The sequence below is a fragment of the Lates calcarifer genome, linkage group LG2 (assembly GCF_001640805.2).
Source record: "Lates calcarifer isolate ASB-BC8 linkage group LG2, TLL_Latcal_v3, whole genome shotgun sequence".
Classification (NCBI taxonomy): domain Eukaryota; kingdom Metazoa; phylum Chordata; class Actinopteri; family Centropomidae; genus Lates; species Lates calcarifer.
Genome location: NC_066834.1, coordinates 6,424,685 through 6,446,996, shown reverse-complemented (window position 1 = coordinate 6,446,996; position 22,312 = coordinate 6,424,685). Strand labels below are relative to the sequence as shown.

The 22,312-nt window shown below is 43.4% G+C and overlaps 1 protein-coding gene across 3 annotated transcripts; it reads right to left on the bottom strand.

The window, feature by feature from the left end:
• Positions 1 to 960: 960 nt before the first annotated feature.
• Positions 961 to 21,906, bottom strand: fn1b (fibronectin 1b). Of its 3 annotated transcripts, XM_018683718.1 has the most exons (46): positions 21,553 to 21,906; positions 21,135 to 21,260; positions 20,651 to 20,788; positions 20,308 to 20,439; positions 19,804 to 19,941; positions 19,567 to 19,713; positions 19,250 to 19,438; positions 18,944 to 19,126; positions 18,392 to 18,568; positions 17,554 to 17,709; positions 17,292 to 17,420; positions 17,018 to 17,161; positions 15,487 to 15,608; positions 14,478 to 14,646; positions 14,214 to 14,390; positions 13,840 to 13,968; positions 13,653 to 13,742; positions 13,366 to 13,560; positions 12,173 to 12,451; positions 11,817 to 12,080; positions 11,634 to 11,728; positions 11,206 to 11,374; positions 10,891 to 10,977; positions 10,481 to 10,672; positions 9,123 to 9,401; positions 8,693 to 8,884; positions 8,487 to 8,576; positions 7,797 to 8,063; positions 7,533 to 7,649; positions 7,270 to 7,431; positions 7,014 to 7,169; positions 6,790 to 6,906; positions 6,326 to 6,595; positions 6,032 to 6,219; positions 5,860 to 5,947; positions 5,583 to 5,762; positions 5,383 to 5,472; positions 4,996 to 5,184; positions 4,673 to 4,762; positions 3,814 to 4,250; positions 3,551 to 3,689; positions 2,795 to 2,956; positions 2,577 to 2,702; positions 2,385 to 2,491; positions 2,161 to 2,256; positions 961 to 1,692 (listed from the first exon to the last, which is right to left on the bottom strand). In XM_018683718.1, the coding sequence occupies exons 1-46, from the start codon at positions 21,692 to 21,694 to the stop codon at positions 1,615 to 1,617; spliced, it is 7,389 nt and encodes a 2,462-aa protein (XP_018539234.1). In that variant the 5' UTR covers positions 21,695 to 21,906; the 3' UTR covers positions 961 to 1,614. The 3 variants fall into 3 exon arrangements, with proteins under 3 accessions (XP_018539234.1, XP_018539235.1, XP_018539236.1); XM_018683719.1 differs by lacking the exon at positions 21,135 to 21,260; XM_018683720.2 differs by lacking the exon at positions 9,123 to 9,401 and having other exon boundaries at positions 21,553 to 21,905.
• Positions 21,907 to 22,312: the final 406 nt, after the last annotated feature.

Sequence of the window (22,312 nt, the reverse complement as noted above, 5' to 3'; positions counted from 1 at the left end):
ATGACCACAAATAAACACAAAATGATTACAACAACATGATAATCAAACAAAAATACTAAAAAACAGCTACCGTGCCTCCGCGAGATGCACACGACTCATGTCAGGGACGCTATAGTCACAGAAACACAAAACACTTTAACTCACGCAAATAAAAGATCTAGTTGTATTTTCACACGTCCACGCTGTGGGCCCACAATTCATGTCAGGGACGCCTCAGTCACGGAAACACAAACACACTCTTACCTACGCGATAGAAACGACTGAAAATGGAAATAGAGGAGAAGGCTAATGCTAATGCTCGCCGGCTAATGAAGGCTAATAGTAGCTCAAACGCTTACGCTAGCCGCCAGCTAGTTCGCTCCTTAGCCTTACCTTTGCGCAGGTGTATTCAGCGTCCAGTTGTGATCGACCAAAACCAGCTTGTTTTGGCATGGACAGGATTCTCCGGTAAATAACTTTTCTCACAGTACTGACAAACCGAGGCAACGTTTCAAACGTTGGTTTTTAATATGTTTTCCGCCTTCTTTCTCCGCCTCTCTGCGCTCCTCCCATAAGGTCATGACCGATGACGACACAAGACGTGACCAATGACAACACACACAAGCCAACAACGGCAGAAAAAAAAATGCTAACTGCCTGACTGATTCTGTTAACTGCCTTTGATAGCTCTTAAAGTACATCCACGGATAAGGTAGGATACTGATAAGGTTTGGATGTGTGGGTCTGTTGGAGAAAAAGATTCGCAATGGCTAAGCGGAATAGAAAGACTTTTAGGGACAAAAGTCTTTTACGCCCAAAAACATGGGATGGAAGGTCCAGGTTAAAAAATCCAAGAGTTATTCTTTTGAGTTTTCATTTTCATATACAAATGCAGAACTGGACCACGTCCTTACACCTGTTATTTACCAAAAACAAAACAAAACAAAACAACAACAACAACAAAAACAAATAAACGTAACATTGTGGTTAGGAGTCAGGATGTCTCCAGCTTTATTAAAATAAGGGACTTCTTCTTGTCAAAGGTAGAAACAACTTTGGCACCGACAACAAAGTACAAAAATAGAACAGTTCAAATTCTCACATCCCAGTTCACACACTCACACGCTGAGATTAAAGGGATAAATTAGTAAAAAGACAATAGAATTCAGAATGTGTCAATCACACACAGTGCGACCCCTCAGGAACAGAAGAAGGGCTACAGAAAGGAGAAGCACATTTTTATGGACAATTTAAACATTTGTTAATAACTACATTGACATTCTTTAATACAGTGCTTACTTTCTGACAGTTTCTGCTCTTTTATTAGGAAATGTTTCTGAATATTTAAATGGAAAACAAATGCCAATTTGACAAGTGTGTAAATCTATTGTCATGGGTCTTCATTTTCCAATAGAGCATAAATTGAGAGACTTTAACAGTCGACAGTGAAAAGACTTAAGAAAACGATCAGGATTGATCAGGCAGCAAGGCGGTGTTAACATCTTCAGCTAAACATGTCAGAAAGTGATAAGGCAGTTGGTTTGGTTCAGTCACAGACAGCGTGGCTTCTACAGGGTGAGACAGTGCAGCAATTGGACGGTGAGGGAGCAAAGCAGATGTCAAGTGACTGATTCTTTATTCTCGAGGATTTTGCGGGGCATGTGCGTCTGCCAGCAGGTCGGGTCGGAGGCACTCAATGGGGCAATGGATATTCTGGAGGAATAGTTGTGAGAAGATCACAGAGGTAAGATCACATGACTGGTACAGACAATCCTGTGTTTTCATTAGATTTGATCTCACTCTTCATTAGTTTCCCAAAAAGCGTCATTTGATACACACACAATGCTGCAATAGATTACTGCAACTTGTATATTATAGTTTAATTATATACAGTGCTTTTGGAAAGTATTCAGACCCCTTTACTTTTTTCATTTTGTTATGTTGCAGCCTTATGCTAGAAAGCTAGAATACCTTCTGAATGCACACTAAATAGCCCAAAATAAATGCCTTTAAAACATAATTTTTGTTTGATCCATTTGATGCTCTTGCAAACACTTAATTTACTCAAAATTAGAATACAATTTGACAATCTTGGGACCTAAAATTCCAAGATACCCAGCACTACATCTAAAACAGGATAAGCTGTAATATCTAAATGAATTTTATGTTAATTCCACTTACCAATTTGCGTAGTGTGTTGTCTCCATATCTAACAGGCTGCAGCAGACTGGCGTCAACATCAACACCTGGTTTTCGACAGTTCTCACATCGCCAGCCCTGATGAGACAAAACATACACAGGCATATATTTGAACATGCTTCATATAACTCACAGAATAACCACAAGTCATTACAAATATCACACTGGACATCAAAACCAAATCCAGGCAGGCCAATGTGTCGTACCTGTTGTCCTCCAAAGCATGTGCAGGTGCAGATAGCGCCCAGGTACTCTTTCTGCCACTGGTTACCCACTTGGTAAGTTTTTCCATCATCGTAGCACACTGATTCATCTGTGTGGGTGTATGTGCATGTTAAAATTCAAATTCAGCTTTTTGAGACCGTCATAGAACATTTTGAGCTATTAAGAAGCCTTACGTGGTTCACATTTGAACTCTCCTTTGCCATTTCCCAAGCAAGTGCAGCTCATCAAGTGACCATTGTCTGCACGGCGGTCCCACTTCTCTCCGATGCGGTAGTTGTTGCCGTTGTCATGACACCACTCTAATGATGGACAGAATAAACAGTAAGTGAATCATACTGAAATTACAAATATGCTTGTAGACTCCAAGGAAAAAAATATCCCAAAAACTTACTAGATGAGTCACATCTGAAGTGGCCACTGCCCAGGCCCAGGCACCTGCACCACAGCTTGAAGCCTGTCTCAGACATCCGCTCCCATTCAGCACCAACATCATGGTGGGTTGCGGTAAAGGCGTCGTAGCATGAGTCTTTAGTGGAGGGCACTCCCTCTGAGACTAAAATATGAGGTAAAAATGTGATGATTAACCAGAGTAACTGCCTCTTTTTAAATTAACCCATTTTGGGCCATCACTGTTTTTATTTATAGTGATATTTTTCATCAGAATCATATCTTTTAAAGGATGAACTAAAAACCAAAATATATGGAGGAGCAGATGTGTGGCGTGGTCTTTTCCAACACTAAAAATCCAGCACTGATGTTTACTGTACATTTTGAATATGTATAGTTAGGGTCATGGCCTGCACAACTGGAATTATTTAGTCAATAAAAACTGTATTTCTGTCGGGGAAGAGAAACTCAGAGCAGCAGACTGATGAATATGACATGTTACTGGATTAAGTGAAAATATTACATATAAACATGGAGGAAGTTCTGCAGTTGCATTAACCAGGGAACAGGGAAAACTATTATTTAAAAAAATGATTTTCTCTGTCTTGTTCACTCTTTGAGAATTTATGGTATCTGCTTAACTGTTGGATGTGGTGTGAGACCCTTGTGGAGTCTACCTACTGTTGTTGCAAGTTAATTGGCAAGAGTTGCTTTAGACTTAGATCAGTTGACACCTAGTTCAGACACAGCAGTTGCTTACTTGTGTTGCCAGCAGTGATGACCTGCTCCAGAATCTTGTGTTTGAGCGCCCCCATCAGAGCCTCCACAATCACATTATAGTTTGCTCCAGGGGTAAGTCCTATTAGGGTAGCAGTGGTGGCTGTGCCTGGCAGGCGCATCTGGAGAGGTAGAGAAAGACATGGTTTGTCCACATGAAATAAACGATTTCATCTAATATGACTGATAAATAATGTTCAGACTGCATGATAGACTGGGCTGGAAACCACGGCTCTTGTCTCTTACCTGGAACATCTTCTCATTTAATTGTGTGAGAGGATAGCAGGACACCAGATAGGCGTTGCTCTGCCTGTAAGGATTCCAGGAGATGGTGGTCTGAGTTTGGGCCTCCTGTGGCACTCCAGTCTCGTTACCAAACGTGGAGCCGACGGGCACGTTCAGCTTCACTATGGGCACTCTGCGGCCCTCTGCATCAGGAAGGGGCACAAAGACCAAGGGCTCACGAACTTGCCCATAGGGATACTGTGGGTTCCCGTTAAATCTGTTGTCTCCATTGTTGTTGTACTCTGTGTACTCCACATGCTGACTCTGACCACCAAGCCCATCCTGGCCACTTGTGCCCACTACCTGAACTGTGTTGTCCAGCTCAGTTTCAGGCACATCCAGCCTGTCAACAGAACCTCCAGGGCGGGGCAGAGGCAGGGGAAGCAAGGAATCCGGTTCTGGGCGGGAGAGATGGGGGTTAGGGAAGCAAGCAGGTTAGACGAGGGGGGGGTAAAGCAGAGCTGCTGTAACATATCTCAGCCAGCAGGTGGTGACAGATATGCAGCATTGCTGAGGCAATACTTCATGACAAAGTGCGTCATAATGCAGTATTACAAACACACAAGATATTTTGAATGACGTCTCCTGGGGCATTCAAAATAAAAAGGGGAATTATTGTTTTAGGAGCCTAACACTAATTGACTGCACAGTTTATCTCAGGGCCTCTGAGCTGCTGATTCAGCTGAGCAGATTAAAGCTGCCATTCCAACCCTTAAATTTGATAAGATGTTTCTTACTAATTTAAATTTTGGCACAGTTGCATCAATATGAATGCATCACATTTGTCAAAATACAGAGCAGATTGTCTCATAATACTCACGAGTCCTGATCCTGCCCACCAGAGGAGAGCTCCTCTGTGTGGTCTGAATTGCGATGATCTTGATGATGTACTCTGTGGCTGGTCTGAGGCCTGAGGAGAGGAAGAATTATCATATCGTGGAATTAGTAGGCTGCAGCTGACTTGTAATTACATGTAAGAGAATGATATAGCCAGTGAAGCCTGTGTGAAGCTCTGAATTTTTCATTCATCTGAAACATATTATTTCAACCAAAATGGAATAAAAAATAAAACAAGCTATAACCAAACATTTTGAATGGCAGTATTGATTGTAGTGAAAATTGACCAGGTGAGAAGCACAATACCAGATATAGTGGCGTAGTTTTGGCCAACATGGGGTGGTGGGATAAGCACCCGTGGAGCTCCTCCTGACTCCTCGTAGGTGATGTAGTATCCTGTGATCTGTGTGGGCGGTGGCTGCCAGGTGAAGGAGATGGAGGTGGGGGTCAAAGATGTGAACTGGAGGTTGGTGGGAGCCTGGACCACTGGCTGAGCTATGAAAAAAAAAAACATGACGTTAGATCATCTGATGGCTGCCACTGCATGCCTTGTCTTCTTTCACCTCTTTGTCAATTTCCATTGCTTGTATCAACATTGCACTGCATTTCTGGATATAGAAAAATGATGTTTAAACTTAAATTCACATTATGAAGCCTGAAATGTATTCACAATGAAACAGATGTGTGTAGTACCTGTTTGACTCATGAGGGTAAATGGAGCACTTTTTGTGTTGCCATTCAAAGCATACAGGTTAACATTGTACATGGTGCCTGGCTGCAGACCTAAGATGGTAAAAAAATAATGTGAAGGAAGACTGAAACACCAAAATCACACTTTCAAAACTCACGTCTATAAACTTTTTTTTTTTCCTTAGCAGGAAGGCGTGGCGTACCTGAGAGAATGTAGATGCGTGCTTCTCCCGGGATGGTCCTGCTGACAGTCGGGTGTGAGCCACCTACCGGCGTGGCCTCGATGAGGAAACCAGTAATGGTTTCCACCTTGGTGCGCCAGTTCAGCGTGAAAGAAGTATCTGTCACTTCAGAGATACGCACGCGACGAGGTGGACTGACATCTGCATTTGAGGAGGAGAGAAAAGCAGACATAAAAACAGAGCAGAGGATAATTGGTGATGGCTGGAAATGTGCCCCATCTAATGAGCAGCCCGTTACCTTCCAGTGTGGTCACCTCTCCCTCTAGTGGTCTGCTGGTAACAGAGTTCTTCAGAGCATAGACTTGTATCTGGTATGTGGTTGCCACCTACAATATACAAACATACAGTTGGTATTTAGTCACTGACTAACTATGAATCCATGTAAATGCTGAGACAAGAACACTGTTTACCATCAGCCCTGGTACAACAACACGTGTGGTGTCCGGAGCAACATTCATCTCTTTGCTGGGGCTGTTGATGTTTTTGGGGATGACAACCACACGGTAGCCTGTCAGGCGTGCATTGGGGGCTCGCCATGACACAGTGAAGGCAGAAGACCCGACATTTGAGACCAGCAGGTTGGTCGGAGCAGGGATTACTGAAGCAGAGAGATACAATTGCAAGTGAAAACACGTTTAGAATTGGAGTCAGGGGATGTGCAAATTAAGTCATAAATGTGTTAATGTTTTTTTGTGTATTTCTACCTGTGGCCTGGGTTCCCTCCAAGGGTTTGCTGGGTGTGTGGTCATGGAGGGCGATGACTTTAACCGTGTACTCTGTGCCGGGGCGAAGGCCTCTCAGCACCACACTGTCCTGGTCACCTCTGGGTGCTGGACGCAGCTCCCTCTCGCCCTCCTCTGAGCTGGAGTACAGGACACGGTATGATGTCACTGTGCCGTCTGGGCTGTCCCAGGTGATGCGCATGGAGGTGGAGTCTATGTCAGAGAAGCTCAGGTCCTTGGGATGATCCATTGCTGCAGGAATTGAGGAAAATGGGAGAGAGAGGTGTTCATTAGCTGTGAAAATTAACTTTCCCAGATCCCATATCCCAATTACGAAACCCACATTAACATGATGTGAAGAAACCACAAAGAAATTAAAGTTATGGCTAAAAGATGCCTGTATCCTGGCTTGAAGCCTTCCTTGGACTTAATTGAAACAAACTTACCAGTGATAGCATTCTCCACCACAGGGGAAGAGGGCTGTCCGTCATTGCCCAGAGCATAGACACTCACGACATACTCAACGGTGGGCATCAGGCCTGTGAATGTCATCTCTGTCTGATCTGTAACAGCAGAGCAGAAAAGAGGCCAGTGAGAAGAAAATTGGAATTATGTTAAATTTTATATGAAATAAAGATGGCCGCCTGGTTCTGAGCAGCTGTTTTCTTACCAGGGGCCACCACCTCAGAATAGGAGGGTCCCAGGCCATTCTTGGGGATACTGGTGATTCTGTAGCCTTTGATTGGTCCCTGAGCAGGAGACCAACGCACTGTAATGGTGTTGTCACTCACATCAGTCACTTTCATGTCAGTGGGGGGCTCGGTATCTAAAGAGGAAGAGATGGACATGTAATGAGCTTTCGATTTAGTTTAAGGCCTCAACAGTTAGATTTTTTTCAGGAACAGTTTTCCTTCACATTGCTGTACCTGTCTTGTGTGTGATGTAGACCGGTGTGCTGGAGGCAGGGCTGTCCCCTCGTCCGGTAACAGCATAGACTGTGATGGTGTAGTCAGTACCAGGTTTCAGACTGGTAATGGTGGCGGTGTTCTGAGAGCCTGGGATTGTGAACTCTTGAGGAGTCTCGCCACCTCGAAAGAGGGGGACAAGAAAGGCCAAGTGTTAAAGTCACCTACAACAATTACCACCATGAGCTTAAGAGGAAAACATGAATTTAAACACATGCACTTACTTGTCCCTCCATACGTGATCCTGTAGTTCTTCACTAAGACAGAGGGGGCATCCCAGCGAATGGTGATGCTGGTGGGGGTGGACGATACTACCTCCAGATCAGTGGGAGCATCAGAGACTAGGATTAGAAGAGACAGGAAAGAAGTACATTATAATTTAAAAACATCTGTGAAAACAAATAATATTTACGATCAAGATTCAACTGTGGAAAGTTTCTAAGAGAAGAAAAGGAGAGGTGATCAAAAAAACCAGTGTGGAAACTCACTGGTGGCCTGTGTGCCAGTCAGAGGCTGACTCTCCTGGTTGTTGCTGACGGCATACACATAGATCAGGTACTCTGTCTCTGGTGTGAGTCCAGTCAGAGTGAAGTGGTTCCTGGTCGGGGGCAGCCTCTCATCCTTGGTCCGCCCGCCGCTCGTCTTCTGATAGCGGATACGGTAGCCGGTGATAGCAGCAGTTGGAGCAACCCAGTGAACAGTGAAGGAGTTGGTCTGAATGTCAGAGAAGTCCAAGCCAGTGGGGGAGTCCAGAGCTGGAGGGAAAGTTGGAGATTGAGAGAAATTTTGCAATTAAAAATTGAAAGGCAACACAAATGATCCATTTTATTAAAATGTGGTTGTTGACTTTTACTTTGTATTGGTGTCGTAATGGTGTATTTCCCAAACTTTTTAAAAACATGGTATCCCACTCATGCCCACCTACAAAAATCACTAATCTCATCTGCAGCAAATTTAAATATTTAACATGATTTTTAAATTTGCGTTTTGTTGATTTTGATGTTTATTGCTCCTCTCTTCTGTTTTGGTGTATGAAAAACATCACTTAATATAAATGTTGCTTTGATTTTTATGTGATGAAATATTATCAAAAATGTACAGTAAAAAATGGACATTCACAAAACTTGCAGCACCTTTGACCCTTTAGGCACCCACTTTCCCACTATAGTCATACTCACTTGTCCTCTGAGTGCCTGTGGCTGGCTCACTTTCTCGTTCACCGTACACACACACAACACTGATACGGTACTCAGTGTTGGGCAGCAGGTCTAAATAGAAACAAGAGAAATTGTTTTTCACCTAGAATGGCCCAAACAAGTCCTTTTGGCCTTTACAGCAAGCATTCTGTCAGACACTTTTACACGTGATCTTTATGTCATCTTACTCTGCAGCAGGAAGGTGTTGGTGGCTCCGCCAACATTAACCTCCTTAATGTCATCATCTGTGGCTACAGGGTGGTAACGGATGACAAACCGAGAGATGTCGCTGGGCGTGGAAACATGGGGGACTGTCCATGTCACCCTAATGTGGTCAGGACCCACCCCTCCAAACTGCAAGTTGGTGGGAACTGGAATGACTGGAAGAGCAAGGGATTAAAAAAAAAAAAAAAGTTGTAGCTAACACAGGAAAAACAGAGCTTGACAAAGAGGTTAGCTAAATAAAGATAAATTTACAATGGTATGATAAGTGTTAAATTTCTTACGTTTACTGCAGTATGTTATACATCAATAAAAGGGCTGTTAATATCCCTTCATCAATTCTCTCAGATCAACACCCAAGCCCTCCCCACCAATAAAGTGAAAGAGATAAATCACCAGCTTGTGTTTGCTTTGTGTGTGTGGTCGGCTTGCTTTCCCCCTCCTCTGAAACAGTGGAGATACTGATGTCATAGTCCACACCCGGCTCCAAACCATGAATCGTGTAATAACCAGCAGATGTTTCCACCATATCTTGCAAAATTGGCAAGCTCTCGCCTGACGCTACTACCGTTATCCGGTAACCAGTAATGGTAGTATAGTTCACAGGGATCCAGCGCAGGCCAATGGTGGTGTCAGTAATGTCAACAAAGTCAATGTGACTTGGTGTTGGGATTTCTGAAAGGGTTAGGTCAGTGGTAAAGCGCAAGCAAAATTAGACAGACAGACCCAAAAGCCATAATAATTACATTGATTATATCAATGACATTATTTTCATTCTCAATAAAGCAGTCAGTGGTCCAGAGTATAAAAGTAGCCATGCTAGATAGAGATAATTACAAATTACTTCAGTCAATAAACATTCAGAATTATATCATTATTAATATTATAGTTAAAGGAGTGATTAATACTGCTGTCCTGGGCATGCAAAAAATATATATTAATTCACCATCCCAATTAGTAAACATGATCTCCGTGCATGGCAGGTTAGCCAATGATCATGTTAGCAGTAGGTTATGATAATTAAAGCTGCATTAAACAATGTGTGAGTGGACTGGACCTTTTGGCCTCTTTTAGCTCTTTGTTTTGGTTCATAATTTATTTTCTGTATTGTTTGGTCTTACTGCTCTCATTTACCTCATCTTCAACAGCAGCATGCAGCTATTTTCAATAAACTAGCTGTGATAAATCTACAGTAGTACAGTAGCTAACCATTAGATATTTTATTCAAGAAGTTGGTGGAGACCAAAACAGAGCTACAAGGAGAGTGAATATTGGACATCATTCGTCAGGTGGCTGTCCAGTGGGGTGATAATATGATAATGTTCCAAAAAGGTATTTTTCTGCTAACCCCTAACCATAGCAACTTTAAAATGTGATAATGTCAGAGGTGTGTGACGGTCAGCTTGTTTCAAAGTTAGTGGCCAAAGGTCCATTAATGCAGCTTTAAGAAAAGATTGTTTTTGAGGCATTCCAGCTATTATATTTTCTTTTTAAACTATACCAGTTTCAAAAAGAATATATCCATTTGTCAGTTCCAGCATGAAGAGGAATACAGTGTAAAGGTGTAAATAATGAAAATATCACTGAAATGTGGTGAAATATTGGAGTTGGCTGTAGTTTAACTTCATCCCAGCCTTTGATGGCAAATTCATCCCTCCGTCTATCTCCTCTCCCTCTTGTTCACACACAGACACTGGTGTTTTTATATGGATGCAGTGTTTGATGCTTATTGATGCCTTCCTTATGGCTCCTACCTGGTGTAACAATAGCGGACACAGGCTGACTTTCCAAATGGCCCTTTGTAGTGAAAACACTGACGTTGTACTCCACCCCCAGATTCAAGTTCTCTAGAATGATTGAGGTTTGATCAGGTCGGACAAACTCCTCCAGGGAGTTTCCTCGCTGGTCGTTGGTTGGCGTGCTTGTCACCCTGTAGTGTGTGATGCCTGTGGGGGCGGGGGGGGCATGACAAATATGGAGGAGATAGAACATAATGTCAAGAGGTTTTTGTAATTTATGAGTCACTGTGAGAAATGAAAAGGAAATACCAGGAAGAGACGTTTGTCCTGTTGAAAAAAAAACAAAAAAACATTTGATGGCCAAGGTCTAGACTTGGCGTGATCCAATGGGTTGGCAGTGCGTGGGGAGCACAGTCAATATTTACCTGGTGTTTTGGAGGCTACCCAGTGGACAGTGAGATCTCCTGTGTTGGGGTTGGACTCCACTCTGAGGTCAGTGGGAGGAGACACGGCTGCAAGGACAGAAAAGCAGACCATGATACGAGCACAAGAAAACTTGATTCAATGCAGCAGTATCCTCATATACAAACTCATGCCAAATGGTTTTAACAGTGCTATGTGGGCTCAGCAGTATTAAATCAAAGTGGTCATCAGTTATACAACTTCATTTTTGGTAGCTTTTGTTTAGCAATCATCAGCATGGCTGCCTCTTTCATAGTTAAAGTTAATTAGTTACACACATGTGGCAACAGTGCGGGTGATGGGGTTCCCGCGGTTGCGTCCGTTGAAGATGGGCTGAACGCTGTAGGTGTACTGATTTCCAGAAATCAGATCTGGAATGTGAATACGACCAGAGTCAGAGGTCTCCTCTCTGGGAGACTCGCCTTCCTGGCTGGGGAGCACAGACAGCTGGGGAGAAGGAGACAGACAAAAAAAAAAAATCAGAAATCTGGAAAATACACTTAAATCTGCATTAATGTATTTTGTTTTTAGCCACATGGGAGCAGAGCAACAAGCTGTAAACACATTTACATAATATCACCTCATATCTGAGTGAAGAGACTGAATTAAAACAGTAAAGTTGCAATCTATAAAACCAAAACAAAGAGCTGAAAGTTCATATTTTTATTTCTCTAGATGATTAACTGTTGCTGATGCAGGTTCCTACCTTGTAGCTGAACCTGCGGACAGGTATCCAGGTAATGATGATAGAAGTATCAGTGACCTCAGTGCTGAAAGCTGGAGCATTTCCCATCTGGGGAGCTGGGAGGAGAACAGGGGGAAAATTATATTAAATTCATTGCAACAATTTATTCCACTCTCTGCTGTAGTTCTGTCTCTTAATACTGACCGGTAGTAAAATATGTAGTGACGCCCTCACTGAGCGCATTGTCCAGCTCAGAGTGCAGGGTGGCAGTGTACTGGGTGTCTGGTCTCAGATTCCTCAGAGGGTACTGGGTGACCCTGCCTGGGATCCTCTTCTCGATGGGGCTAGAGCCCTCGATGCTCAGGAAGAGACGGTAGCCAGAGACGATGGCGCGGGGAGCCTCCCAGATGACCAATGCACTGTCTGGGCCGACGTCGGTGAAACGAACACTGGTGGGCGAATCAGGTTCTGGATGGGTTAGAAAGAATAAAATATGTAAGGCGTAAACTGGTGTAATCTCACTGTCAAATCTGGGCTCCTTTGTCCATGGTGATTCTTACTGGTAGACTTTTCTCCCACAAGCGGTTCGCTCTCCACTCCACCACTAATGGTGTAGATGTAGAAACGGTAGAGTGTGCCTGGCTGCAGGTGGGTGATATCAGCATATGCATTGGGTGAGATGGGCAACTGAAGGGGCCTCGTCTCTGTGCCATCGGGACCGATGGGAGAGAAGATCACCCTGTAACCAGACACCTCGCTGGGTGGACCAGTCCAAGTGATGGTGATTTTCACATCAGAAACCTCATAGAACTGCAGGTCCGTGGGTGCCGGGACTTCCTCTATTTAGAGGAAGTGAGAAATTATTTACTGGGATATTGGCAGAATCAGACTTTAAAGTACACACACAATATATTCAGGGGGAAAACACTAATGTAAACATAACTGTTTATAAATTAATTGTAAGTCTAAGGGCCAGTAAAAAATACTAAAAATGTTTATTGTAGCAACTTTTCTCTTATAAAAACTTTAAAAAAACAGTGCAATAAATGTCTTGAACAAAAAATATTTACAGATCTCAACAATAACGGCTTGAATAAAGCAGAAAATACAAGAAAAATGCCAAACCAGATGTGTAAAAAAGAGAAGCGTAATTTTCTATAGCATCTGGTTTTGTTTTTCCACCATAATAAAACAGTATATTTTGCGGTGCCAGGCACGAGGAGGAAAGAGTGTGAAAAATTAAATCCCACTTAAGATACACACAGGATTTATGAAGTGTGAGTGCGTCTGTATGGGTGTGGATGGTACATGCATTCCTGCTTTCATAAGTGTTTTAACAACTGCACAGGTGTCTGTTTTTGAGCCCACCATGAATTAAAGACAGGTTACTCAGGGGCCACGGCAGATTAAGATGAAGAGATGTAGCCGCTGAGAAAATATTATGATGGTATAGCTATAGCTGTGAAAGCATGTTTTGACAAAGCAGTGTTGTGACATGCTCAGTCCTCCTAATGAAAAACCCCTCCTAAAGCTCCCTGGCCTTATAAGGAATCTTCAGCTGTGAGTATAAACTTAATCTGCTCAGCCTTCACAGACAGCCAAAGAATGACCTAAAAAGAATAATTTGTCATGTAAAGAACGACAATAATATGCTGTGGATGTTTTAATAAATCAAAAAACCTGCCATGGATTTAATTACTAGTTAAGTACTAACAATTCATAAAGTGAAAGATGTGGTGTTAAAAGTGTGTACCAGGCAGAGGAGATCCAGCGGTGTTGACCTGTACAAAAACAGGCTCACTCTCCTGATCCTCTTTCACAGCGTAGATGCTGATGTTGTAGAGCAGGCCAGGGCGAAGGTCGACCAGGCTCACTGAGGTCTCTGAGTTTGGCAGGGTCAGCTCAGTGCTGCTGCCTTCCACTGATGGCGTGTACACCACACGGTAACCTGGCAGGCACAAACATACGGTCAAACACAGCCAGAATAAAACAGATCAATAAAAACCCACTTTAGACCACATATAGAAAGTGGTTTCTTACCTGTAATAGGAGCCTGAGGTCTGGACCAGCTGATGCGAATTGAGGTCTCTCCCACCTCATTGACAGCGTGCTGAGCAGGTGTGTCAGGAGCTGGAGAAAAAGGAAAATGATGAAAATCCCTCACTACATTTTACATGATTATGAGCATGTTGTCATTACAAAAAGTGAAGGAGAGAGATTCTCCCACCTGTAGTCTGTGAAGTAGTCAGGATGAGGTTTGGCTGTCCCTGGTCTGGGAGCTCGTAGACATTGACATTGTATCTGCGCCCTGGCAGGAGATCGGAGATGGTGACAGAGGTGGCTGTGCGAGGAACATCTGGAGGAGCAGAAAAAAGTAAGTTAGTTAGTTAATACACATAGCAGTATATTCATTTTAAGTATAGTATGATTTTCCATACCATTTACACCACAGTAATCATGTCTTTCCTATGTCTATTCTGTTGATCACATTTAACCTGAGATACATCAGTTAGAACCTCAACAGAGAAATGACCAAATTAATCAGTTCAATTATTTCTATGTGTCACAATGGAGGTTTCAGTGATGCTCAAAGGCTCTCACCCAGGACTTTTGGCTTGGCCCCCTCCTCGCTGAGCTCATACTCCACCCTGAAGCCAGAGATGGTGGAAGAGGCCGACGTCCAGGATACAACGAAGCTGTTTGACGTGATTTCTGTCACCGACTCAGAAGTGTCCACCACTGGAGGAGGCTGGGTCGTCTCTCCCTCCGATGTCTCCACTTTAAAGGTGAAGGGATAAAATGTTCATGAGAATTTTTCTTAAGATTCATGGCACTAAGAGAACGTCACTACTCAAGCCTACTCACAGGAACCATGGGTGGTGGTGAAATCGAAGCGTGTGACCTCGCGGCGACCGTAGCGCAGGATGCTGATCAGCTGACCCTCGTAAGTGACACCTGGACGCAGCCCACTGATGGTGTAGGAGTTCAGGTGGCCGGGGATGGTGACCTCCCTCCAGGGTGCACGGGTATTTTTCTACCAGAGGAAGTTAAAACTTTTTAACAACATAAAACTTGAATGAAATAAAGCAGAAATTGAAGAGTGAACAATCTACATCTGCTGACGAAGTTCACGTGATATGACTGAAAGCTCCAGAACAGCTACTAAATTAACCTTGTGATGAGATTGTTTTCTCACCTGGATAATCTGACTTCTAAATGCTAAAATCTTTAAAGTAATGAACATTTTTGACAGCACAGATATGATTAAGTTAAATAAAAATAATATGTGAAACTCTGAGGATTTATTGGAATCATTAATTAATTCAGAAAATAAAAAATGTAAATGATGGCCTGCATGTGTTGGGCCGGACACTGGCTCAGACTCATTTACTGCCACATCCTGCTTCAGAAGTATTTAGTCTGGGTTTGAATGCTGTCTGTAAAAACTAAAGACTCTCTCAGCAGGAGAGCCAGATGAGGACTCTGAGTGACTTTGCTGTCCAAAATACACAAACCTCTTCAGAGGGAAAATGTTTGACTTTAGTTAAGTTGCATAAACATTTCAACCAACTTGTCAGTCTTTGAAGTCTTCAGAGGAAAAAGCTTTGTGAGAAGAAAAAAATATTCAGGGAGTGGGATATTTTCTTTGGAATATCTTAAAATTGCAGCCTGTAAAAGGGAGTTCATTTATCCTTTAATCATGTGTGTTTGTCCACACTCAAACTTTAGCCAACATTACCTAAAACCTTTGACCTCATTCAGACTGTTTGCCCACTTTCATTAATGCCACCGGTTAGCAAATTTAAAATGAGAGCTCTCTTGCATTTATAAAAGCAATTTCTAATCTGCATTAAGAACCAGGAGAGTGACTCACAATTCTCCATTTGAGGATGTACTGGGTAATGTGAACAGATGAAGGGGGGTTCCACTGAATGGGGTGGGAGTCTGGCTGTTTTCCGGCCTCTGTGATGATCACCTGGACAGGTCTGTGACCGTCTGAGGAGTCAGGGCAGCAGGTGGAAGAGAGTGGGAGAGACATGAACAAAGTGATGGGAAAAGGACTCACATATTGTCAAAGACATATAGTATAACAGTGTTACCTGGAGAGAGTGTGGGTGAAAGTTGGCTACTTTTTTAGTGAAGCCCTGTCAGACGGGTTCATCGTTTTGGGAAAAAAACAAACCACCAGACGATGCTAAACCAGCTCAAACACCCACTGACATCTTAGAGTCTGACATAACACCGGAGTACTATATTCATCACAGTTTATCTAGCCTCTGTACCCTCAAGAACTCACACACATACAGCTTCACACTCTCTGCTCTGCACACACACTAACACACTTTCCTCTGCCACCAATCACGATGAGATAAATGTTGCAACTGGAACTTTTTAGGTCAATGTTCGATTCAGGACACACAGTGTGCTGCAGAACAAAGTATCCCATTAAGCAACGTTTACCCAAAGAGGGGCAGACACTGGAGGCAGGAAGTGTGTTTAAGGCTACCTCCCCCCGCTGCCTAAGCCCTGCATCCCTTTCCCCTCAGCAGGTCAGTGCAACAACACCAGGCGGGGGAGGAAAAAACCTCTCCAACTACAAAGACCGAGGGGAAGACAGGGGTGATGTGACTGGCCAGCACTTCTTCGTTTGCTAGACTTCAAAGTCAAGAAAAACCCCAAGACCCCCGCTTCCCCTGCCTCCACTAACCTGAGGTGAACCTTTCATTTCAGTGACGTGTGATGGGAGGTTAGGGGCGGGTGAGAGGAAGGAGGTCAATAATGTCAGGGAGGTGAATAAGAACAGCGAACACAAATACTGCTTATTTGGTCATGATGACTGCTACTCATAACTGCCACGTTATCTTGTAGTGTTCAGGGACTTAGGATTTAAGTCTTTCACCCTCTAGTTGTGCCTCAGACCAGCTGTACTATAACATGAATGTACAACCAACAAACACAGGATTAGTTTAATTCTGGTCATTCTTAAGGAAACCTCCAAATGCAATGTTTATGAGGAAGATCTAACGTTATAAGTCGCAACTTTTTTTCTATGATTTCCAAATGGATTTATGAATATAATGGAGATCAGAGATATAAAAGTATGAGTCATGATAAATAGAAAAACATGTGTGTGTTCAGTTTTACTTGAGTTATGACTGCAGAACAGTTTGATTTTTAACAGAAATAGCACACAAATCAGCCTTTTGTTTTATTTCGGCATCACTTTAGTCATTCTGTGATATGTACAAACATTTAGACCACCGACCAACAGTTTTAATACGACTTTACATGATCCATTTTCAAATATGGACCATGTGAACTCAGAATGCAGAAACAGAGCTGCTGACCAACTGATATGAACTGCATCTTTAAACCGATGGTGTAGGTAAGATTATTTCTCCTACCTTGGTAGGTCTGCTGAGGTTCACATCTCAGTTCTCCAATCCCGTTGCCGTAGCAGTAACAGCGGTAGTGGATGTTGTGGATGACTTTGTCCCATGACTCTCCAATCTGATAGAATGCCCTGGTCTGTGGCTCCTGACACTGATCTATTGTGGAAAACACAAGACAACACAAGAGATGATTGAACGGGACAGAGATGGGTGGAGTTGTAATTCTCAGCTGCAAACTGCTGAGTATTTAATTCCCCAACAGCTGAGCTATTGAGCATGAACGCACCAATAGCGTCACACTTCCAGCGTCCACGTCCCTGTCCATAGCAGGTGCAGTTCATCATGTAGCCCTCATCATGGCGCTTGGAGAATTCCTGGTTTACTTCATAGGTCAAGCCATCGACAATACACTGATCTGTGAGTGTGAAGGCAAGAGAGAAACAAAAATACACCTATTATGCTCTGATGTCAGACTGCATGACTTTTTACAACTTCTCAAAGACTTAGACAGTTTTGTTTAAAATCTGACTGGGAGTTAGCTCTCTGACCTCGCAGCTGTGAGTGAGCGATGCAGCTCCACTCCCCGCGGCCGTTACCCAGGCATGTGCACTCCATCATGTGGCCCATGACATCATGGCGTTTGTCCCACTTGTCGCCTACACGGTGCATCGCCCCATCGTTGGTGGTGCACACCTCCTCGTGGGCTACGTAAAAAAACATAGGGAGAAAAAGAGAAATAAAAACAAAGTATATTTTTGCTCCTTGTGTTTCTGAAGCATCTGTCTGAGCATTCACATGCTGCTATATGTGTTCGAACAGGGACTTCCCCTCGGGCCAGTTCAGCTTGGTGCCACAACTCTGAACTGTAGTGGTGTTGTGTAACAGCCTTGATAGAGTCATTACTCTCCCATGACCATAACCCTCTCTCCTCTAAAAGCCAGTTATTTAGTCCCCAATTGTCTGAAAGTGACCCATGCAATCAACAATCATTATCATCTATGAGAACAAGATAAAGACCAAAGCACTTAGCACTGTGCCCTTCTAAAGAAAGATAGCAATGCCATGTTAGTGTAGCATTTGAACAATTTTGATTTTGGTCATATGACCTGGGGTCACTGAATATAAATGGGCTGAGAGCAACTCACAATGCATCAACTTTCCCCAGGATTTTCACATGTTTTAAACAAACAATTCCACATCACGTGGTTGTAATATTCACTAAAGTTCAGATTTTTTATTTTACATATAAACATTTAGAATCTTTACAAAACCGTTGTTCTAGAAAAATACTCAGTTACTTAATATTATTGGTCAAAAGGGAGATGTGAATAAAAAGCAGTGCACGCACACACACACACACACACACACACACACACACACACTCACCAGCCATGGGACAGAATCCAAAGCGCTGCTCTACATCGTAGTTGTGGGTGGTACCGCACCACCTCATGCCATCACGGCGCCCGTCTGAGGTGCAGTCGGTGTAGTTGCGGCCGCTGTAGAGGAAGGGGAAGTGGCACAGGGCGCCGTTGGAGTTTCCCCCTCGTGTTGCTACAATGGCTGGAATTAAGAAGGAGACATAACAGTAATTGTTCATCTCTGACCTGGCTGCCATTACTCACAATACTACCATGTCATGCTTTCATTTCAGTTTTAGGGACTGTGACTGGTGAAAGATTTGCTAATATTTGCACCAATGATGTCTTAAAGTAATGTGTTGTCTGTAAAATGAATTAACATCAAAACACAAAAACAAAATGATGTAAAAACTAGAACTAAACTTCTATTTCAGGTTTTACAGATTAAGTAAGAAGTTGGGAGTTAATCATTATTGTATTGTTGGTGGACAGCAAGAGCCATTACTTAAAAAGGCTGATATCAGCCCAATACAACAATGAAACCAGTAAAATGCTCAAGCCCAAGTTTATATCTCACCATTCTTCTCAGTACAGAAAGAGTACTGCTGATCTCTCTCATAGTCTGAGGTTGTAGAGCACCAGAGCTGTCCATCTGTGCGTCCGTCTGAAGTGCAGGAGTAATAGGTCTTCCCCATGAAGACGAAGGGGAAAGCACACGGCTGGCCATTCGAGTTACCACCATACACCTGGTTCTTGGCCTCTACACAGACAGGAGAGCAAAGAGAGCAAAACGTGGTTGGAGGTTTTCATTGAAAAGAATAATAGAAACATATTCCTCTTTTCACTGAGACCCCTGCTTTTCTTTCTTCCCTCTTGTGCTCACCCCATTCCTGACAGCTGACACCGTTGCCCAGACAGGTACAGAGCATCTGCTTGCTGCCCTGGCTCCTGATCCAGCGCTGACCATCGTAGTAGATGGCTCCAGAGTCTGTGCGGCAGGTTCCCTCGGCGGCGGGCTCCAGCAATCTCTGGGACACAGTATGGGTGGGGGTCAACACGACAGCGCCTGTGGCTGTACAACACCAAGCAGATTGAGAGAGAGATGAATGTCAGGGCTGTGAACACTGAGACGTTTTTGTCATTTAGTGAACACTTTCACCAAAACTGAACTTGAGCAAGAATTTAGATATTAAATCTCACTTCGGCCTGCGTTGTGTCTTTCACACTTCCACTCTCCACGGCCATTCCCTAAGCACAGACACTGCAGGATGTGTCCACTGGTGTCAGTCTTTGTCCATGTGTCTCCAATACGGTAAGACCTCCTGGTGTCCTGGTCGTTGCAACGATCTGGTGGCAGAACAACAGTGGTTAACAGCCGCCACTTAAGTATGTAAAAGTCTGTGATCATGTGTGTGCCTGTGTTTATTTTCTGCTTACTCCTTGAGGTGCATGTGATGCGTCCGTTTCCCTCTCCCAGACAGGTGCAGTCCAGCATCATCCAGCCTTGGTATGGTTTCTCCCAGGTCTCCCCCACAACATATGACGATGCCGCATTGTTGTCGTAGCAACGCTCAGCTGCACAGAAAACACAGCAGAACCTTAATTTAAAAAGGTCTGACTTAAAACCAGAGCATCTAAATCACCCTGGACATTTCCATGAGAAATAAACCACATGAAAATCAATAACTGTGGCACAAGATGGGCAAAGAAGAGAGGGACGCTCCCTCACACACCTTGTTTGCCTAGACTGTCAAATATTTAGAATGACATCAGACACAGTCATGCCTCTGAGAAACTGCTGTGAGTGTTTGTGTGCAGTAGCAGCTGAACATACAACTTTGCATGTCTAAGTCACATTTATCTTCATTCCAGAGTTCATGTGGAAAATGTGGACATCCTGGTTGCCCTATGCATTTCAGTATATGAGGTAAAAGTACTCACCCACGGGTTTGCAGGTCCATTCTCCTTTGCCATTTCCAAGACACACACACTCCAGCATGTAGTCAGCGGTATCATGAGGCCTCTGCCAAGTGTCGCCGATTTTATAAGACCTCCCACCTTCATGGCAGCGATCTGTGAATGACACCGATTTGAGGTTAAGTCCACTTTCTTTGGTTTTATAAAAAAGATGCCTTTAATTGTCTATATGCACTGAAATGCATGTCCATCATTCAAATCTTATTTTCAATCTTTACAGGGAGGGAGGCAGGGTTTAATGAGGCTGATGATTATGACCTTCCTGATGTAAAAGTAAAGTAAGATTTTTTTTTTTTTTTCAACTCACTTGCAATGGTGCAGCTGATCTTGCCCCGGCCAGAACCAATGCAGGTACAGTCCCACATCATCCCGTCCTTTGGCCTCTCATAGGTTTCACCCACCTGGTATGTCCGGTCATTGTACTTGTCATAACAGGTCTCCACCACTGAGAGAGAAACAGAGGAAACAACAAAAGGTTAAGAGGCTGCCGCTGCTGCTGTACAACCTGCAGGGACCATTTCTTTTGTTGTGTAAAGACGCACTGATGACTGAAAAACTCAATATGTTCAAAATGTTTTCAAAAACTCAGGCCTATTGTTTTAGTCACATCTTTACTTTACTTGTTGGCATTGAACCAGTAGCTCTGAAACAAGTGGTGCTGCTGCACTGGGAAGAGGCAGCTGTACCAAACCAGAGTTTGTTTGCACTTGTTTCCAGATGTGAAAAATGAGCCTCAGTAGAAATGACCTGCTAAGACATTTCTGTGGCAGACCGGTGGGTCTCTCACTGACCTTCAGGCTTAGTTTTACATTTGATGCCTGCTGCTCCATTGCAGGTGCACAACAGTGTACTACCACGGTAGGGTTTCTCCCACTGCTCGTTCAGTCTGTGCGAGCGACCGTTTTCCTCACAGCCGACTACAGAAATCATATAATAGGAATACTGTTACATACATAAGATTATTAAACATTAAAATGGCCATTACAAAGTTTTGGCTGATTTGGCTCATCTCAAAGGAAATATCAGACCACATGAATGCAGAACAAAATCAGTATTCATGTTGTCAGTTGTTGTAAAGTCACATTTATACAACACGCATTAGAAGTCAATTTCTAATGCAGAAGAAAAATTATCGTTGACTTCTTTTCCCATTATGGAAAATTAAACTCAAGAGTATTTGAAAATTGTCATAAAAGTCGTTGTACAAACCTGGAGTCAGAGCCGCTGAGTCGTGGAGTTCAGGATACACCTGATATTGGCCAGCTTGCCTTTTGCTCTTCTTTGGTAAGCCGTGGACTGCGCTGCTGACGCACAACGCGAGCAGCAACCCTGTCAGTGGGCTACCAGTCATTTTGAGGAAAAAACGGGGATGTCAAGATGAAGAAGAAGAAGGGTAGATGTGAAGTAAAGTTTAAAAGAAGAAGTGCAGAGTTTAAGTTTTGCTTGGAGAGATTAGATAGGGTTTTTTTTTTTTTGTCCCTTGTCCTCAGCTCCCCGTTGCTGCTTTTACAGGCGGTTCGGTTGTGCCGCCTCACAGCTGGTGCACCAGACTGAGAAGAGGGGAGCGCACTGGTTTTATAGCGGGGCATGCCGCCGCAGCCTGCTGAGGGGGGAGGGCTTTAACTGGAGCTGGGATGACCCGCCCGAGTGTGAGCAATACCGACGCTGGACACTTCACTTTCAAGAAATGAAAAAAGCCACAAGACAAACAACAAAAAAAAAAACTTCATGAAGCCATGAAGTTGAATGAGTTTCTGGAGGCTGTTCACCTCAGACATTAGACTGGTTCAAAGAGCATCGGGTGAGATAGCAGCGAGATCCAACCCACTGTGATAGGATGGAAAGATGCCACGCACAGGGTCAGGGGGCTCCAATAAATCAAAACAAATCTCAGAGGATGCCACTTCAAAAATATGAGACTTCCATATTGATGTACCATAATGCACATTAAGACCTGCTAAAAAACGTC

Excerpts from the sequence above, each read along its gene's own strand:
- fn1b (XM_018683718.1), bottom strand. The coding sequence starts at position 21,694 with ATGACTGGTAGCCCACTGACAGGGTTGCTGCTCGCGTTGTGCGTCAGC. Across the intron at positions 18,569-18,943 it reads TTTCTGTACTGAGAAGAATG|CCATTGTAGCAACACGAGGG; the intron begins GTGAGATATAAA and ends TCTTAATTCCAG. Across the intron at positions 8,064-8,486 it reads CACAGGCACTCAGAGGACAA|CTCTGGACTCCCCCACTGGC; the intron begins GTGAGTATGACT and ends CTTTCCCTCCAG.